Source organism: Cynoglossus semilaevis, chromosome 9, assembly GCF_000523025.1.
Source record: "Cynoglossus semilaevis isolate Cse_v1.0 chromosome 9, Cse_v1.0, whole genome shotgun sequence".
In the NCBI taxonomy this organism is placed as follows: domain Eukaryota; kingdom Metazoa; phylum Chordata; class Actinopteri; order Pleuronectiformes; family Cynoglossidae; genus Cynoglossus; species Cynoglossus semilaevis.
The window spans coordinates 15,036,093-15,054,637 of record NC_024315.1 but is presented as its reverse complement, the minus strand read 5'-3'; the positions used below and the strand labels follow the sequence as shown (position 1 = coordinate 15,054,637).

At 39.5% G+C, this 18,545-nt stretch overlaps 2 protein-coding genes across 5 annotated transcripts; both read left to right on the top strand.

Annotated features, from left to right (window-relative positions):
- The first annotated feature begins 253 nt into the window (after positions 1 to 253).
- On the top strand, positions 254 to 9,336 carry cusr (Copper-only SOD repeat protein). The gene is made up of 10 exons (XM_008317449.3): positions 254 to 571; positions 1,610 to 3,692; positions 4,139 to 4,238; positions 4,951 to 5,025; positions 5,251 to 5,334; positions 5,735 to 5,867; positions 5,951 to 6,065; positions 6,562 to 6,686; positions 7,492 to 7,572; positions 7,769 to 9,336. The coding sequence occupies exons 1-10, from the start codon at positions 532 to 534 to the stop codon at positions 7,858 to 7,860; spliced, it is 2,928 nt and encodes a 975-aa protein (XP_008315671.1). The 5' UTR covers positions 254 to 531; the 3' UTR covers positions 7,861 to 9,336.
- Positions 9,337 to 9,585: 249 nt separating this feature from the next.
- On the top strand, positions 9,586 to 16,974 carry xpnpep1 (X-prolyl aminopeptidase (aminopeptidase P) 1, soluble). Of its 4 annotated transcripts, none has more exons than XM_008317452.3 (20): positions 9,586 to 9,740; positions 10,730 to 10,854; positions 11,158 to 11,221; positions 11,498 to 11,602; positions 11,733 to 11,825; positions 12,200 to 12,343; positions 12,494 to 12,589; positions 13,147 to 13,228; positions 13,723 to 13,933; positions 14,063 to 14,152; positions 14,253 to 14,303; positions 14,903 to 14,961; positions 15,107 to 15,184; positions 15,272 to 15,343; positions 15,460 to 15,520; positions 15,604 to 15,673; positions 15,810 to 15,983; positions 16,184 to 16,260; positions 16,470 to 16,568; positions 16,688 to 16,974. In XM_008317452.3, exons 2-20 carry the CDS (start codon positions 10,738 to 10,740, stop codon positions 16,805 to 16,807), a joined length of 1,863 nt encoding a protein of 620 aa, XP_008315674.1. In that variant the 5' UTR covers positions 9,586 to 9,740; positions 10,730 to 10,737; the 3' UTR covers positions 16,808 to 16,974. The 4 variants fall into 4 exon arrangements, with proteins under 4 accessions (XP_008315674.1, XP_016891096.1, XP_008315675.1 ...); XM_017035607.2 differs by having other exon boundaries at positions 9,598 to 9,856; XM_008317453.3 differs by lacking the exon at positions 9,586 to 9,740 and adding an exon at positions 9,770 to 9,901.
- The last annotated feature ends 1,571 nt before the right edge of the window (positions 16,975 to 18,545 follow it).

The following is an 18,545-nucleotide window of genomic DNA, read 5'->3' as shown; positions in this document are numbered from 1 at the left end:
GCCTAGAGTGACCTGGAGCCACAGTGAGGCAACAGGTTTAAACACTTTCAATTAGAAGTTGGTTAAATAAACACACAGTGTTTACCACTGACACCTAAGTACATTTTAATGTCCTGTATCTTTGTTCTTTGTTTGATGACTTAAAAGTATTTAAAATATTTGCCCCGTGGCCAAACTGACAGAAAAAAAACTTCTGTTTATACAGGGATAGGCCACCTCCAGCCAAATGTTCTCCCTGCCTCCCCTGCTCTCAGACGTGGGATATAATAAACCCGTTGACCAATCACAGGCTGCAGCTGGATCGAGGGAGGCTCCACGAATCTGAAAAGCTGTCATACATGACATGACATGCTGCTGAAGAACACATGCCCACATACACATGGGTACTCACACACAGTGACTTCCACTTTTGTCGCAACTTAACTTCCCACTGCATTTTGGAGGTGAGCTGTTTTTTCCAAGTCAGAACCATCAGACGGGACGTTTGAGGACACAGTGAAGCTTTTATTCTAATTACAGCTTTCCTACAACATGCTCCTCCTGACTGCCACCCTCGTGTTTCCTTTAATTGGTGAGTAATTAACGCATTCCAACTTTTTTGTGCCCTGACCTTTTTTCTGTCATTGTATCAAGGCCACATGCTAAAAACAACGTGCAACAGAGCATTTTTATGTTGCTGACATCTGCTGCTCTGAGATTCAGGCAGAAAGTAGAAAACGTCCTCCTCACAGCTGGTCTATCATTTCTTGTTCCTCAGATTGTTCCACATGATTCATTTGTATGTTGAGCATACTCCCAATATATAGTTGGTAACAGACATGGCATTCATCTTTCTACTGTATTTTTCATAATTATCTTCTTCTTTTCAGAAGTTGAATTATAAGGTACTGTGAGATTTTTACCTCACCACGTCTTGACTTTAATCTAGGCTCATGTTTGCAGTCTTTAATTTCCATTTTTTAGCTTGCATCTAACCATGGCGCTACCTCTCCCCAAACCGGAAAAAAAAAAAAAAAACTTTATTCCAGTTAAATCTGTGAGTTATGGGCTAAGTGTAGCCACAGCCACATTGTGAAGATCAATTCCGCAATTTACTCTCAAAAAGTGACTCAAAAGGTAAAAAGGAAGTCAAGACTTACATATGTAAAAGGAACTTTATAAACTTCTGCTTATGGAATGAAAATAAATTATTGATGTCTGCATAAGATTCATATTTCCAGAAGCTTTTTTTTTTTTACATTTTTTTAAACATTTTTCCCTCAAATTCATTGTACCCCCGCTGTACAATGACTATTCTATTTCTATTCTATTCTATTCTATTCAGCAACAAACCTGTCATTTTATTTCTCTGTGATGAATTAATAATCTAAAAGTAACGGAAAATGGCACCAGGGAAAAAATGCTTTCACATCTAACAATAATTATCAAAAAAAAAAAGTAATAACTTGGTAAGACAATGTTTAAGTTTCCGTTAACCTGAGGGGTTTTTCACATAATGAATATTATGCCAAACTGGTTCTTTTCCTCTGTTTTACCTCGTCTGTTTATCCAGTCAATATGTTCCCGGTCCCTCATCGTTATCACATTATTCCCATTGTCTTTGTTTCAGGTTCGATCTACGGCACTCAGTTTAAAGCAACTCTAAACATGGCAGGAGTCACCGGACAGGTGCAGTTTGACTCCACATCCCAGACTGCCGCTGTTGCAGTTTCTGGTGCTGGATCCTGTGGTCTAGTGGAACTGTTCCTCAGTGAGTTCCCCGTCATGTATGGCCATTTTCCTGAACCTTGTTCGGAAGCAAATATCGGTCCCAAGGTTTTTTCCTTCACAGCAGATCCCGCCTCATCGTCCACCGTCAATGTGTCACACCTCTTTGAACGAAGACCAAACCTGGACGACTTTACTTTGTCCTTGAAGACGTGTGACGAGATCATGGTTTGTACAGTGGTAGGTCAAGGCAGATCATCCTTGACTTTTCAGGCTAGATTCACTGGTCCAATTGCCGGTAATGTTTACATTCGAACAAACTCTGAACAAAGTAACGTCAGGCTTCTAGCAGACCTGGTCACAATCGGTCAAGTAAATGCCACTAACACCAGTATCACTCTTCTGGGATCTACAAGCACCGCTGCAAACTGTGATGTTCTGCTTGGAAGCTTGAAGGCTAGCACTTTGTCAAGTTTGGGAAAGGTCAAAGTCGGAACACCTCTGGATCTTAAGAAATCCCGTCTGGACAACTGGGAAAACTGGAGTCTTCGATTTCTTCTTTACCACGCGGGCTCAAGTTACAAGTGTGCTCGCGTTTATAATGTCCCTGGTAAACAGGTGACTGCTGTTATTAATATGAAGGGGATTAAAGGGTATTTTACCTTTAAACAAGCTTCATGTTTTGATGCAACAGAGATGAGAGTTAACCTCACCAACCTGCAGGGCAGAGTCGGTCCATATCACGTCCACCTCTATCCGGTCCCTTCAGTCAGAACAAGCAACAAAGAAAGTTTATGCTCCAATGAAAATGTTGGTGGACATTGGAATCCCTTTAAAATCAAGACTGCGGACCCGACATATCCTAAAGGTCCTGGGTCAACACATGACAAGTACGAGGTTGGAGATCTGAGTACGAGGCACGTGTCCCTCACAGATATGAATGACACTGACGTAATGTTTACGGATTTCAACCTTCCTCTGTTTGGACAAAACAGTATTGTCGGTCGCTCAGTTGTTATACACCAAACAGACGGTTCCAGGTATGTTTGCTCTAGCATCAGTTATCCTGGCAAAGTAGTTGTCGGCAGAGCCAGGTTTCAGAGTCATGTGGTTGGTGAGATCTGGTTCACCCAACTGGAAAACAACCCTTTGTCCGATGTATCCATCTTCATGGATCTGGCTTATGGAAGTCCGACAACCAGCCCCACCATTAACCACCACTGGCATATTCACCACTACCCTATAAGCTCAGAGAGAGATGATGACGAGAGGCGCTGCAGCACAACAGAAGCCCACTGGAACCCCTTCCACATCGACACAGAAGACAGCAGCTATTTGCTACACTGTGGCCCAGCCAGACCTCTCTCCTGTGAGAGTGGAGACCTGTCCAGCAAGCACAGAACCATCGACCTCACCACCCAAGTTGGTTCAGTGCACGCCAAAAGCTTCTTCACCGATGTCACTTCCTGGTTGCAGGATGCAGGCGTTATTGGTCGTTCTGTGGTCATTCATCAAGCCAACAGAGGAGGACCAAGAATCGCTTGTGCAAATGTCACCATGGTGCGAGAGCACAAAGCCAGACTGGGTAACTGGTTTGGTCCTGGACTGTCCGGAGGTCAAATGCGGCTCGTTCAAGGTGCCGTGCAAGGACCCACGACTATCAACGTGTCTTTGATGAACCTCGACTCTCTGGCGGGGGGTTACCACGTTCACCTGCTGCCCATCAAACCTGGCAGCGTGGAGCCCTGCTCTGATGCAAACATCATGGGTCATTTCAACCCATTAGGCTGGAACATATCGGATTCTCCCGCACCAGGAACTGGCACAATGGACCAGTATGAAATCGGAGACATCAGTGGGAAGTTTGGAATGCTGAATGGTCTCAGCCTACTTGAAGCTCTGCACTTGGATCCTGATATTCAATTAACTGGACCCCACAGCATTGCGGGAAGGTCCCTGGTGGTTCACTATGCCAATGGCTCGAGGTAATTTTTGTGTTTTTGGAGAAATATCTGGAGAAATAAGTCAAACTGAAGAAAAAAATATGATAGAATAATTTTGTGTATTAGGTCAATTTTTACTCTATATTTAGTAAGTAATTATTAATTACCAAACTAAAGTCTAGTCATAAAGAAATTATTACTACAGGTGATAATTATTTTTACTGGGCCATTGACCTATTGGACCAGACATTTTCTTAGAACAAGAATGTTTTTTTCTGAAATGTTAACAAAGGAACGGCCCGTCTGCTGAGGTGAATTACAGGTGTAGGATGTCACAGTAAAATGATCTTCCTATTTATTAACAGTGAGTCAGCATGGCAAAAAAAAATCAAATTTATTTTGCAGTGTAAATTTCATGTGAAACGTGAAATATGTTGTTAATCTTGTTTGTTTCTCTTTTTCACGCGTGTCAATGTCTTCATGTCCAGAATGAGGTGTGCTGACATTTTAGCTGAAAGACATACTGAAGGACAATGGATTGTTGCCAAGGCATTATTCAACAGCACAGTTACTGGGGCAGTACAACTGGTAGGCAATGGATTATTCTGATATAAAATATTTTCAATTAATAAACACAGCGATTTAGTATTTCTTAAAAAAATACTGTATGTTTTTCTTTTGGGGCCAAGTATCACCTATTGTGTTATCACATCTTCCCTAACAGTTAACATGGAAATTACTGACTGCACTAATCAGCTTCAGCTCATTAACCTCTTTATAACAGTCTTTATAACTAAAAACTTTTCTTTTGCCAAACTGTCACAAAAACATGACATTGCACTTTTTACATGCTGGACAAGTGCATTCATTCTGCCTGCAGCAGCTTGAAATGGAGTGTCGTGGTTATCAGAGGGGACATCATCAGTTTAGCTTAGCATGCATACAGTAGGGCTAGTGAGGTCTAAAAGCCCGTGGACTAGCAAAGGAACAGATGTCCTTGTCAGCTGCCCTCCAGTGGCCCCATACTGGGCTGGCCGCAGCCGCTACGGACAAAATCTCACAATATTCACAAAATAAAATGTTCACTGAAGATGAACATGAAAATCTAAATTTTGACTACAGTCACATTACCTATGATTTAGACGCAAGTTTGGACAGTGACTTTATTTAGAAAGTTATAGTCAGAATGAGTACATTTGGAGTTTTTTTTCCTTTTGTCTGATATGCTACTGCGTCTTAAGTTCCCTATTTCTCCGATTGCATTTGTCTGTTTATGTCTACGTGTGTATGTGTGTTGTAGCGTCAGCAGGTGTTTCCCGACGGGAGTAGTAATGATGTCACACTTCTGGTGACGCTGAAATCATCTGAACGGAATGTGAGTACAGTTGAGAATGAGGTGTTAATAATTCTATCTATCTATACAATCTTTGTCAATCAATATAGTTCTTTATGAACTGTTTTTCTTGTCTCCTGTTGTTTCATTTCACTGACTTTGACAACATGACTCCATAGGAGGTTTTGTTAAATGAATTGCTCCGACTACTGTGACTAATATACGAAAAACATCACGTAAACTCTCATCTCACACCACCTCCTGCAGACTCCTTCACTGTCACTGTTTATCTTCAATGGCCAATGCAGCAACTTGAGAGATGTTCATAATCCCTTCAACATGACATCAGGAGTGAGTTCACATTTTCTCTGCTTATTTTGTATTTAAATATTACGTGGCAAACCAAAGTCTGTAAACACCTGCTTGGAAATCCACGGTGCAGTTACCTTCAATGTTGTCTTTAACCTGCACAACATCTCTTTTTCACAGTAAATTCAATTGTAATTATGATTTTACTTCCCAGTAATGTCAGAACTGCATGACAAAAGGTTTATTTTATTTGAATTTTTGGAGAGGTTTCTGCTGGGAGCAAAGTAAAATAAAAAAGGTTCAGCTACTATTTCAAAGAATAAATGATACAATGTTTACATGTATAGCTATTTTCCTTGCTCCACAAGAAAGATTTTGATTTATTTACATTTCTTACTACTCATTAGTTGAGTGTTGATTTTTTACTGTGTTCTCTTCACAGGACTCCAGGTGTTCATTAGTTCACCCTCTGAGCTGTGTGCTAGGGGAAATATCCACCAGGCACGGTCCAGTCAGTCTAACCCACGGTCAGCTGTTCACTGACAGTATCATCCAGCTGTCTGGAGACAACACTGGTAACACTAATCAAACTAAGCTAAACGTATGAATTCAGCCACAGGTGAAAACCTTTACGATGTGTTTTATTAACTTTTGTTAGTGGTCCACAAATGTTTGGTGCTGAAAAATGGAGATAGCGTCACAGCGTGTGCCAACATTCTGCCAGAATCCCCAACGGCAGAGCAGAAATTTCCTACTCGGACAGATTTCAGCAGGTATATGGAATTCCTTCCTTTTATTTATCTGTTAAGCAAATAGCCATCTTGTAAATTTTAAACATGTAATGTTAATGTTTTTTGGTTTGGTGTCTATGGTGAAACACATATTGGATTGTGATGTGACATTCTATATTAAGAAAAAAATCTTATAGTATAAATAGTGATAGTATTTAAATGGCCAAATACATAATGGAAATGTATTTACTTATCTTTTTTTAGAAATTACATTATTTTTTAGAAATTATAGAGATCATTATTATTAAAATTCATATTTTTTTGAAAATATACATGTATATTTATTTATTTATCTTTTATAATATTTATATTTTTTTGAAAATATACATGTATATTATAATAGCATTTACTTTTCCAATTACTCATATTTAGACATTTAAAAAAATGAAAATTTGGTTAGAAAATATATATTTAATTAGCAATTATAAAGTATATTAATGTATGGATTAAATTTAAGCTTCATTCTACTTTCATTCAGATACGATTTCCGTAGAAGAGTTGCAAGTGTCCTGCAGATGGACGTTGCGAGAGTCACCATCTTGCCCGACTCTCCGTCCTCTGTAGCAGATGGAAGGTGTCAAGAGGTCAACTTCATGATATGTGGTAAGGCAGCAGCAAAGAACATGGCAAATCGCCAGCCATTTTGAATGTTATTGGTTTATTTATCAGTCACTCCTCAGTAACGCCTGGCTCCTTCAGCATGAAACAAAGTAGAAAGAAAGTTTTAATTTTCATCCAGCTACCAACCTGACTCCACTGATGTTTACGTCCTAGATTATGATGTAAGAACTATGTTAGTGACGTGGGTACTGATGAACAGTACAGAGTTTTGAGGGAAGTCGAGTTATGTAGCACCATAGGAACGGAATTCCAACTTACATCGAGGACCCTCTGTAATAAAATATTATTTTAAGAGATGTGAAGTTTGAATACCAACAAAAAACTACTCTCTTCTCAAGTAATGCAACAACTTGACATTTGATACTAATCCATGGCAGCACCAAATAACTGCAGATTAAATAGCACAACACTGAAATGTATCTGATACTGGTCAAGGTTTGAAAAATAATTCATACTGTATATAAATAATCCTGGCCTACAAAGGGAACTGGACCAACAGCATTTTGCCACAATGAACCATTATTGGCTTTGAAAATCTTCAAAAACCTTACTGGGTAACCTGAATACGCTGGAGTGAAGTGTCTCTGTGTCTCATTTTTCAGTTCCTACATCCCATGGGAGGAAACAGTGAAATGTCTGTACAGAGGATTCACAAAGAATACCACAGGAGATCTGTGCTGTCTCATGTTGTAGAATGAAATCTGCTTTTATTACAGAACGTGAGAAGTCGTTTCTTTCTCAGGAGATCTGTGTCCATGTGTTATTGTCCATTGTCTGTGTCTTAAAGGAACTGTCAGCCCCGAACTCCTGGAGTCGGTGAAAACCAGCGAGAAGATGGGTATTTACAGAGAGTCTGACAAGTGTGCAAGTAAGTTTGTTACTTAGTTCAGTTTAATGTGAATATTATTTAAAACCAAGGGAGACTTCAAGGACTACAGTAATAGAGACAACACTACATCACGATACCAAGTACATTAGTGGGATTTGAGTGAGAAAAAACTCTCTTTATTTACAGTTAAATTAACACTAATTAAATTGACACATTTCTGATTGGATCTCCTCAGCAAGTGCAGTTCTCCGTGCGCTGCCAGAAGTTTTTCTATTCGGCCTGATGTTTGCTGTCGCCTGCCTGCTGCCGTCTTCAGTTTATTCATAGCTCAGGGCTTGAGGACTCAGCCCAGCATCAGAGTGAATGTGTGAGTCATCAATGATGTAGAAATCTGAATAAATGTTTGTGAGTTGCAATCAAACAAGTGGTGAAAAGTTTCTACTACAGAAGGTTTTAACATAAAGTACGTGTATCAGTGGGACATGCTTCTCTCTCCATAGTTCCATACCAGGAAATCTACAAATTAAATGTTACTGTGTAAATTTAAGATACAAAATAAACTGCAAAGTTTATATGTAATGATTGTGTTTCTAATGCTTGCTTTTAATTTCAAACAAAAAATAAATCATTGTTTTCATTTCAGTTAGTTTGTTTTTCTTGTTTTCATTGAAATATATATATTATAATATATTTTCTTTACCGTAACATCTGTTGGATCTGTTGTGAGGTCCTCTGAAAATACAACTCTTCTCTGAACACATTTTTCACTAACATTCAAATTGCGTATTGACTTATGTGGATATTTATATCATATCATTTGGTCACAGCTGTTAATGTGTGAGTGGTACGTCTTTGTACTTTACAACTAGTGTGAAGACTAGTTAGTGCCACTGACTCCACTGTTTTCACTGAACCCTATGTGTTGTCTCATGTTTTAACTACATGTGACCTGTAGCCGTCAGTGCAGGGAGTGTAGCAGACCTTCATACAGACTAACAGTAATCTCATTTAGATAAATTAGCCAGTGCAGTCGTGACTAATTAAATCTAGGAATAATATAGTTATATGTAATGAGGGATTAGTATTTTCCCTTTCCTTATTTTTAATTTTCCACTGAATGTCAATGTTGTCACAGTTATAATATTGTTAATTGTGTTCCAGGGACATAAATCATTTGTTTGCAATATGTGAGTTAAATTACATGTGTGTAACTGTTTTTGCTGTATTCAGGAGGTAGGTGTTACATGATTCCGTATGTCAATTCTCCAATATGGTTATGGTGTTATTTCGCAGCATTGTATAGTTCTGTATGGTCATTCCCTTTGTTTATATTCATTCTTTTTGATTATATTATAGTATTTGTTGGGTGTAATTATTTGTTTTTCACAAAATATAACAATTGTATGATTGTTTTATCTGTAAATACTTTGTCAATATAATAAGGTTCTGTAATATAGCAATGTTGGCACATCCATAATATGGTCTTCTATGAATAGTGTTGCTGTTTGTGTCCTTTTGTTTAATCGTGTAAAAGCGTCTTAACTGTATGATATGATTCCATATGAATATATTATTTTAATATTGTTATGAATTGGGCATTATTATGCTTTTGTATAGTATATTATCAGTAAAATATAATTCTTTATAACAATTTGGTCTGTATTCTATTCCTACCCTGGTAATACACGATGATGATGCATGACAAGTATAACGTACATAAGTGGTTCTGTATGAAATGGTTATGTTATTTTGTTTTTTGCACCGTATTTTAACGTTATATACTTGAATCTGTATATTACAGATCATTTTCATTGATTACGTATCGCTTTTGTCTATATCCAACAAATGTGATGAATAGCTTAGTGTTAGCTTTAACTTTTCTTTATACGGTATATCGACTGACTTTATTAGGTACTATTTAAGACTGAGTTTGTAAATAATAATGAATAATAAAGCGCTGTCGGATTGTTCGTCTATATACCGTCGTGCACACGTTTTTGTTGTTGTGTTATTTACAGAAAAAGAGGCGAGTCTCCAGTCCTTCGCCTTAACTGGAAGAGACGGTAGTCACGTGACCGCAAACGTCAACAATGAAATGGCAGCCTCCTGTTTTGTAAATTAACACAGGGTCCACGTTGGTAAAGAAGAGCTTTGTTTTATTCACTTCCTCAATACTAAGACTCACTTCTCCAAAGCCAGAGTATCGGGTGTGTATACGGGCAGCTTGGGGTTTGCATGTGGGGAATCTGTGAGGTTTTTTGCAGCTCGTGGTGCTGAGGTCTCCGGGCGACGCAAAAGGGATGATGACTGTTCTCAGTCGGAGGTAAACGGTTGATGATCCCACCCCTGTGACTCACACACCTTGTTCGTGAGTTACAGCTCGTGTTGTATGTTTACAGTGAGCTGTTTACACGGAGATATTCGATACCAACTTTGCTTTTATCCCACCACACCCACCAGCGAATTCAACGTCAGCGAATTGAATGAATCGACGTGTGTAATGTTTGGCCTGTTGAAAATAGAGATGCGTCATGTGCTAATATGCTCGTCCGTTCATATCACAAACAACGTGTGTGTTATTTATCTATTACGACATAGCATATGGTTTATTTTGTAGCGTTATAGGTAGGTAGTTACATATCGAACGCTGGTTCGTCTTAAGCCAACTTGTAAACAACATGTGCCTCAATGGGCCAATGGGGAAGCTCATCGATGAGGAATACTTTAACGTGATTGGCCCGTTTGTGGCCGTTTGGTTTGCCACGAGTTGGAAAGTGTTCTTTTAGCTTTGTTTTTATGAAGTTACTACCCTGAGTATAGGTCACACATTTCTCCCTACTCTAGTCATTTACACTGTTTGTTTAATATTTAACTGTAGCAGTAACAGTTACACAACAAGCAGTTTATGTCATAAAACATGAGTGGACAGTGACTTTGAACCGCAGAATGATAGTGTAGCCTCAATCCTGCCTCAGCAACCTGACGTTAACATGGCTTCCCTTAACACAGGTAATCTGTGGATAAATGTTTTTGGCATTTATTAATGTTTTAAGATGTCAATAATTTCCTGGGGCTTTATCAGACCACGTGCATTTTGTGTGTTCTCATTGAATTCTGACAAAAATGACAGTAGATTATGTTACAGCAGCCTACTCACCGTGTCATTTCAATCTTTGTCCTATCTTTGTCCATGCAGACGCAGCCATGTCTCCAAAGATCACTGGAGAGCTGCTGAGGCAGCTTCGTCAAGTGATGAGAAACTGCAAATACTTCACTGAGCCAATACAGGCCTATATTGTTCCTTCTGGTGATGCCCATCAGGTGAATAAGATCACACACACACAAACACAATTAAAGGCTAAATATGTCATTTGTGCATCCTGTCTATCTCACTTTGTGACAGTCTTGTTTTTCTGATCTTTTCCTCTGACCTTTGAAATTAATTGCAACCCACTGCTCCCTCTTCATACACGAAATTTGATGTGAGAAGAGCAGCTAGATGGCATTGGAAATGACTGACTTGTTGATTCCCACTTCAAACTGATTGTTAATGAAGCTGATCTCTCCCTCTCTTTATCTCTCTTTCTCCCTCTCTCTCTGTGTCTCTGTCTTTGTGTGGTGTAGAGTGAATACATTGCACCATGTGACTGCAGGCGTGAATTTATCTGCGGTTTCAACGGCTCTGCTGGTAAGTTTTGCAAGTGGGAAACTGTTTTCCAAATTGAGGTTGTTCTGATAGATAAGATGATGATAGATGAACTTTATTAATCCCTTGGAAGTTCCGTTCGGGAAATTAAGGAATGAATCATTTATAATGATTAATAACACGAGGTGGGAATTTGATGACTACTTCCTGTTGTTACAGTTGGACAACAGGTGTAGTTTAAAAAAAAGTTTTATCTCCGGTAAATTTTGCTCATAGATTCAGTGCTTTAAATGTTCTGTCTTTTGTTGTGACACACAGGCACGGCCATTGTCACAGAGCAGTATGCTGCTTTGTGGACAGATGGGCGCTATTTTCTCCAAGCCACCCAACAAATGGACAACAACTGGACCCTCATGAAGATGGGTAATGCCTCTGTTTTTTAAGATAAAAAACCTCTCTGTCTTTCATTAGTTTCTGTCTCCATCTCTGTCACACAATCAAACATTCCCGTACCTCGTTTGATACATTAGCGTGTTTTTAATCACATTCACAGGACTGAAAGAGACACCGTCTCAGGAGGACTGGCTGATTAGTGTTCTGCCAGAAAACTCCAAAGTGGGAGTAGATCCTTGGATTTTTGCTGCTGGTAGGTCACAGTGACATTTTCTTCCCCGCCATTTCAGAATAATAAAGCAATGAACAATGAACAACGAGGAAGTGCATGAAAACACATCACAGCAGAAACTTGCATCATTGTATTCAATTTTTTTCTGAAGTTAATCCATTGGCCTGATAACAGGACAGACTTCCTGCTAATCTGTGTCAACTCATGGTTTACCATGAACGATAATAATAATAATGATAATTACATGCATCTAAATTTTGAAGTCTTTAATTGTACGATTACAAGGGAAAACCATCAAAAACATAATAAAATTGACCTGAAGAAGTCAAATCCTGCGGCTCTAGAAAGTGTCTGTATGTACTTTTTAATAAAATGATTTAATGATTGTGTTTAAGACCAGTGGAAGAACATGTCCAAGGCACTGATGAACGCAGGCCACTCTCTGGTGGCGGTGCAGGACAACCTGATCGATGCAGTTTGGGCCGACCGACCGAAACGACCCAGCACACAGCTGCGCACCCTGGGACTGGAGTACACCGGTCAGTAAGCTACTTACTGACTGAACAAGACTTTTACAGATAGAAACTCTTAATTTCATTTAGGTTTATTGTCAGGGATCTGAACCATTTCCAGACATTTTTCTAAAGGTGAATTGAGCCACACAACCTGTTGTTTGTGTCCACCTGCAGGTATGTCGTGGCAGGACAAGATCGTTCATTTGCGAGCCAAGATGACACACAGGAAGATCAGCTGGTTTGTGGCCACTGCCTTGGATGAAATCGCGTGTAAGTGCTTCATTTTTATTAATGTTATTTTGATAAATTCATCCTGTGTTGTATGTATCGTGATCCATGCCTTAAGTTTTGTTCATAGATTACGATGAAGTCAAGACACTACCATCAAGGTTTGACCAATATGCTAGGTTGACAAAAATACTTATTGGTTACGTAAGTCTGTGTGGGTACATGATCACGATCCAAGGACCCTGGGATGCACGGGTGTCCCTTTAGTTGTCTGTTTGAGCACCTTGTTCACTAATGAGCCCTTGTGTCTGATTGTTTGGTCTAAGAGCTTGTGTTAATTAGAGTAATGTTGATTTTGATTGTACTCAAGTAGTATTTGGACTTTGAATGGCTATTTAACTGAGAGGCATCTACAGAGGAGGAGTGTCCGTCTGATAATGTTGACATTTAACACCTCACACAGGTCTGGGATCACATTTAGTGATTAAATTAAAATGAATTCAAATTGTTGCTCAAAACATCAGAAAATCTAACAAATGTTTGCATTCATCTGAACATTGAAGTCAATTTTATTTTTTATTTTTTTGTTGTTTTCTCAGGGCTTTTCAACCTGCGTGGTGCCGACATTGAGTACAACCCAGTTTTCTTTGCATATGCCATTGTGGGAATGAACACAATAAGGTAATGGAATATATCAGGCCACATTCTACTTTAATTACCTCAATACTGCCAGCTGGAATGAATGGCTTTAGAAATAAATAAGACTGGTTTCTGTCAACATTCCCAGAGTTAGAGCCATTAATGTGCAGTCAAGTGTGTCCTGTCTGCATAGTCTTCTTTCTAATACAATATTATAAATAATACTTTAAATATAGAAATGCAGAATACGATTACCTGAACATATCATTAATCATAAGTTAGCAGGTGTATTTTTATTTAAATACTTTAGAGTAGAGGTTCTGTGTTTTTTGTTGTCTTAGAAGACATTGAATGTAGTTCAATGGTTGGCAGACAAAATACTTTTTCTTGAAGTTGTTTTTTAATTTTTTAGATGTACTTTTTGTGTATTTCTTCAAATTAGTTTGTATAGTTTTTACTTTTATTTGTGGATGAAAATTATCTATAAAACATGTCAGTGTACAGTTATATCATCCAAACATGTTCCTTCTGTGTAGGCTCTTTGTGGACAGTAGTCGTCTTTCCGACCCTGCGTTAAGAGACCATCTGCAGCTGGACTCTTCCAGCAAACCTGAGCTGACCATCCAGACACTTCCCTACGAGTCGGTCTACTCTGAGCTCCAGGCCGTCTGCGCCGCACTTGGGCCAAAAGACAAAGTCTGGATCAGTGACAAGGCCAGTTGTGCTCTCACACAGGCCATCCCAAAGGTGAGAAAAACAGTGTCAAGTAATGACAGTGACCACCATGTCAGTAATAAGAAATAACTTCTCTTCATTACTTTCTTAAAAATGAGGCTTTCTGTGAACCATGAAACCATAAATCGTTGGCTCTTTCAGGCCCACAGGACTCCAATTCCATACACTCCACTCTGCCTTTCCAAGGCTGTGAAAAACGCCACTGAGATTCAAGGCATGAGAATGGCCCATGTAGGATCCTTTTCATCTTTGTAGTTGTTTTTAAATTAATTTTGTTGGTTTGATGCAACCTTCTTAATATTAAGTGTTTTTACCTTTTGTTCTTGAACAGATCAAAGATGCAGTTGCCCTTTGTGAACTCTTTGCTTGGATAGAGAAAGAGGTATTGTTGTTTTGTTTTCATTGACCCTCGAAGTTGGATTCATTAATGAAAAAGCCAGTAGGGGCAGGGTTTCTAGATGTGCTTGAAACTTTTGAAAAGTGCTTGACTCTAAGGTGTGACTGATTCCATATTATAATGGTTAATTATTCCGTATTAATTGATTAAAAAAAAAAATCAAAAACCTGTCTGCCATGCTGTAGAAGCTCAAAAATGATCTGGAAAAGTCATGGAAAATGCTTTCAAGTAAAGAGTGGGAACCTTGTTGTAGCTTTATTTACTGCCCTGTGGTCAGTGAGGCTGCTCTGACTCAAGTCGGGCATCGGAGCTGAGGTTGACGCCTCCACAGACGCAGGCTGGGGGTTGAGTTGAGAAGATATTTTAAGCGTGTGTTGCTTCATGGAACAAAAACTCTTTCGCACTGTATGTGCAAATATCAATATGTGTATAGAGTGTGTCTCATTCTGGACATATGTTAAAGCGCTTTAAAAGATTTCAGTCTGACCAATCTTCAAGTAGAGGTCACTGGAGAAAATGGCCTGGACTTTATCATCATTCATAATGATTTTATTTTTTTAGTGACTGACGTTTTTGTTTGGCAGATTTCAAAGGGCACGGTGACTGAAATCTCTGTTGCTGATAAGGCTGAAGAATTGCGCAGGTAATTTCCATGTCATCCTTCCTTCCAGTCTTCATTAAAGCCTCTAAAATGCCTCTGTCTGTGCTGAAAAGATGTTAGTGCTTATGTGTTGGCACCCTCTGCTGGCCTGAAAGGTGATTAAAACAGTGTTTTTCCTCCCCCCCAGTCAACAGAAGGACTTTGTCGGCCTCAGTTTCCCCACGATCTCCAGTGTTGGTCCCAATGGAGCAATCATACATTACAGGTCAGACTGTCAAAGTAAAAGTTTTTATTCTCCTGTGATGTGAATAAATATTTAACCAGCATTGGACAACCCTTCCTCTTCATTCAGACCGCTCCCTGAGACCAATAGAACTCTCACCATGAATGAGGTTTACCTGATTGACTCCGGAGCTCAATATGTGTAAGAAATCCATTCTAATTAAAGTCGCATTTGCTTGACTGCTGTTTTTTGCTATTACTGTAACAGATTATTCTCTGTTGAGTTGAACTTGTGTCTCTGTCTTCTGGGGTAAACAGTGATGGAACCACAGATGTCACACGAACCATGCACTTTGGAACACCATCACCTTATGAGAAGGTCAGTGTTTGTACCGTCAAATTAATGAACCTGATCTCGTCAGGATTGAACACTAACGTGGATCCCTGTCTCTCTTTCTCTAGGAATGTTTCACCTATGTCCTAAAAGGACACATAGCCGTCAGTGCTGCTGTTTTTCCCAATGGAACCAAAGGTGATTTTTAATGTACTGTTATGTACATGGACATTTTTCAGTAGATCTTTCCTAGAAACTTCCTTTACAAGTAAATACTCAATCATTAAATCTGTATGACATAATCAGCCGAGGCATAAATCTTTGTTCCTCTTAGGGCATCTTCTGGATTCATTTGCTCGGGCAGCTCTGTGGGAGTCCGGTCTAGACTACCTCCATGGGACGGGCCACGGTGTGGGCTGCTTCCTCAATGTCCACGAGGGGCCGTGTGGCATCAGCTATAAGACATTCGCTGATGAGCCCCTGGAGGCCGGCATGATCGTCAGTGATGGTATGGAAGTTTGATGAAACAGAAAGTCATTCAATGTCTTTCCTCAGTCTTTCCTCATTCACTGTTAGAGGATTTTTAAGAAGTGCGCAATATTGTGTATATTCTTGTGGGATGTTAAATCTATTTCCTTATATTTCAGGTTCTTAAAAGTCATTTCATTCTTTATTTTGAATCTAATTTTCTAATTGTCTCTTTTGCAGAACCTGGGTACTATGAAGATGGATCTTTTGGTATTCGCCTGGAAAATGTCGTCGTTGTTGTTCCAACAAAGCCCAAAGTAGGTCTTTACTTCAGACTGTTAATATGAATATGGTACTGAGGGGGAAAGTAAAAAAAATGAAAAGTTTTACTCTTAAGTAATCATGATTAATTGATTAATCACAGTTGTATTTTATCACAATTAATATAGGTAAATTGTCATTCCTAAATATGTTTTAAAACCTCTGTGATTGTCCTCATCAATATATATGATGTCCTCATACACAGTACAACTACAGAAACAGAGGGAGTCTGACTTTTGAGCCACTCACTCTGGTCCCCATCCAAGTCAAGATGATCGACACAGACCTGCTCACTCAAAAAGAGGTGAGAGGCTCTGTCACGACAACAAACCTTTTGAATCATCCACCTAAACTTCAAAAATATGACAAAGACATTTTTTTGTGTGTGTCGTGAACACAACTCTGGTGTCCCCTGTCCCGCAGCGTGACTGGGTGAACGACTACCACAGGAAGTGTCTGGAGGTGGTGGGAGCAGAGCTGGAGTGGCAAGGCAAGAAGGAGGCGCTGGAGTGGCTGATCAGGGAAACACAGGCCATCGTCTGAGGCTGAGACCAGAGAACAGAGCCGATCATGATGACAGGGAATATGCTGAATATCTCTGCAACGATAATCTTCTCTGATCATTTTGATCATTTCTCTGTGTCACACACGGCTTCTTTTTGTAAAGCACATTGTACCAGCAGTTTTATTAAAGATCATCAAGAGAAAAACAGGTCATGTGATCGTTTTTACTGCTCTACCTACAGGGGGAGTATTTGTACATGGTAGGGTTAAATAATATTTCTGGTTAATACTTTCAGAAGTATTTCTTTTTACCTCCAGTTACTGTAGTGCTTTTAAAATAGAATTTATACTTCCTTCTTTAAGGAAGTATAAATTATATATCTCGTTAGTACTTTAGGAAAGTATGTAATTTAACCTACTCATTTAAAGAGGTATTATTTGTACCCTCAGTTGTAGTACTTTCAAAATATTATGTATACCATTTTTCCAAACTAAGTCGCTCCGGAGTATAAGTTGCACCAGCCATCTAGAGCGCCCTCTAGCGGCTATCAGTGTGAAAATAACAAACGTATATTTTCAGTGGTACAGCAGTATCAAATACTGGTTCACAAGCCTAGAGTGCCCTCTAGCGGCTGTTAGGGTGAAAATAAAAAATGTGAAATTATATATTTTAACATATAAGTCGCACCTGAGTATAAGTCGCAAACCCAGCCAAAGGATGAAAAAGAAAGTGTGACTTATAGACAGAAAAATAGGGTATTTCCTAGTTTAAAAGTTTTAATATCATGGTAATATAAAGTGTTAGTACTGAAGTGTTCCAGGACTCTAACATGCTACTGAAGATGGGGCGTTCACTGTTCTTCAGTTAGACCTTCCTCTACAGCTGCAGGTAAAATATGGGAGGGTCCAACGTGATGCCACTGTTTGGATCACGGGCAAATTCTTGGATGGATGGAGGCGATGATGGTGTCATTTCCTGTTCAGGTCTCAGAGGGTCTTTGTTTTCCTCTTCCTCCTTCAGCCCCACAGGCAGTGGGTTACTGTATATATAACAGATCCTGGAGTTGTCCTTGGCCGCCCCTGGTTTCTTGAGTAAGGTGAGAGGGTTAATGAAGCTGGTTGACCTCCTCACGGCTTTTATTGCCACAGGGACCACCACCTCCTCCTGGGTCACTGCACTCTCGTACACATGGGCTCGTTTAGACTGCCTGAGGTAGAAGGGACAACGGGGAGTGGGAACACATGAACAGGGTGGAACACACAATGTTCTCCCTTTGATCCACAGTTTTTCAGTCAAAACCAGTTGATAATCTCTGTTCTATGGCATGTTTAAATAATTCCCTTTATTTCCTGTTTTTGAGTTTTTACAGGACACAGAAATACCTTGAGAAAACCTAGACACACGGCACAGACCTGACCATGGTTGGAACTAGCTGCAGAACTAACAGAGTTCGAACCATGGACCAATGTTCTGTAAGGCAACCATGCGCCCCGCTTTCCCAATCTGTGCCCATGCACTTAAACATGAATTTAAAAATAATGTATACACCTGAGTGGCCTTTAACTCAGGAGATACAACTTGAAGACTGAATTTTCATCAGGCTCAGAAGATCTAGAGTCTGATCTTTACCTGGAGCGGTTGCAGCAGACGGTGATGCAGTAGAGGCCGGCTGTGGTGACAACACACAGGGCCAAGGCCATCAAAACAATATCAAACACTTTAACCCCTGGGATTAAATGAGAAGAGAAAACTCAAGACAATGTTGACCTAAACCAG

Coding starts and splice junctions, on each gene's coding strand:
- cusr (XM_008317449.3), top strand. CDS start 532: ATGCTCCTCCTGACTGCCACCCTCGTGTTTCCTTTAATTG. Junction 5,868..5,950: donor GCTGTCTGGAGACAACACTG/GTAACACTAATC, acceptor AACTTTTGTTAG/TGGTCCACAAATGTTTGGTG. Junction 7,573..7,768: donor AGAGTCTGACAAGTGTGCAA/GTAAGTTTGTTA, acceptor GGATCTCCTCAG/CAAGTGCAGTTCTCCGTGCG.
- xpnpep1 (XM_008317451.3), top strand. Junction 10,855..11,157: donor CTTCTGGTGATGCCCATCAG/GTGAATAAGATC, acceptor TGTGTGGTGTAG/AGTGAATACATTGCACCATG. Junction 16,261..16,469: donor TTGTTCCAACAAAGCCCAAA/GTAGGTCTTTAC, acceptor CCTCATACACAG/TACAACTACAGAAACAGAGG.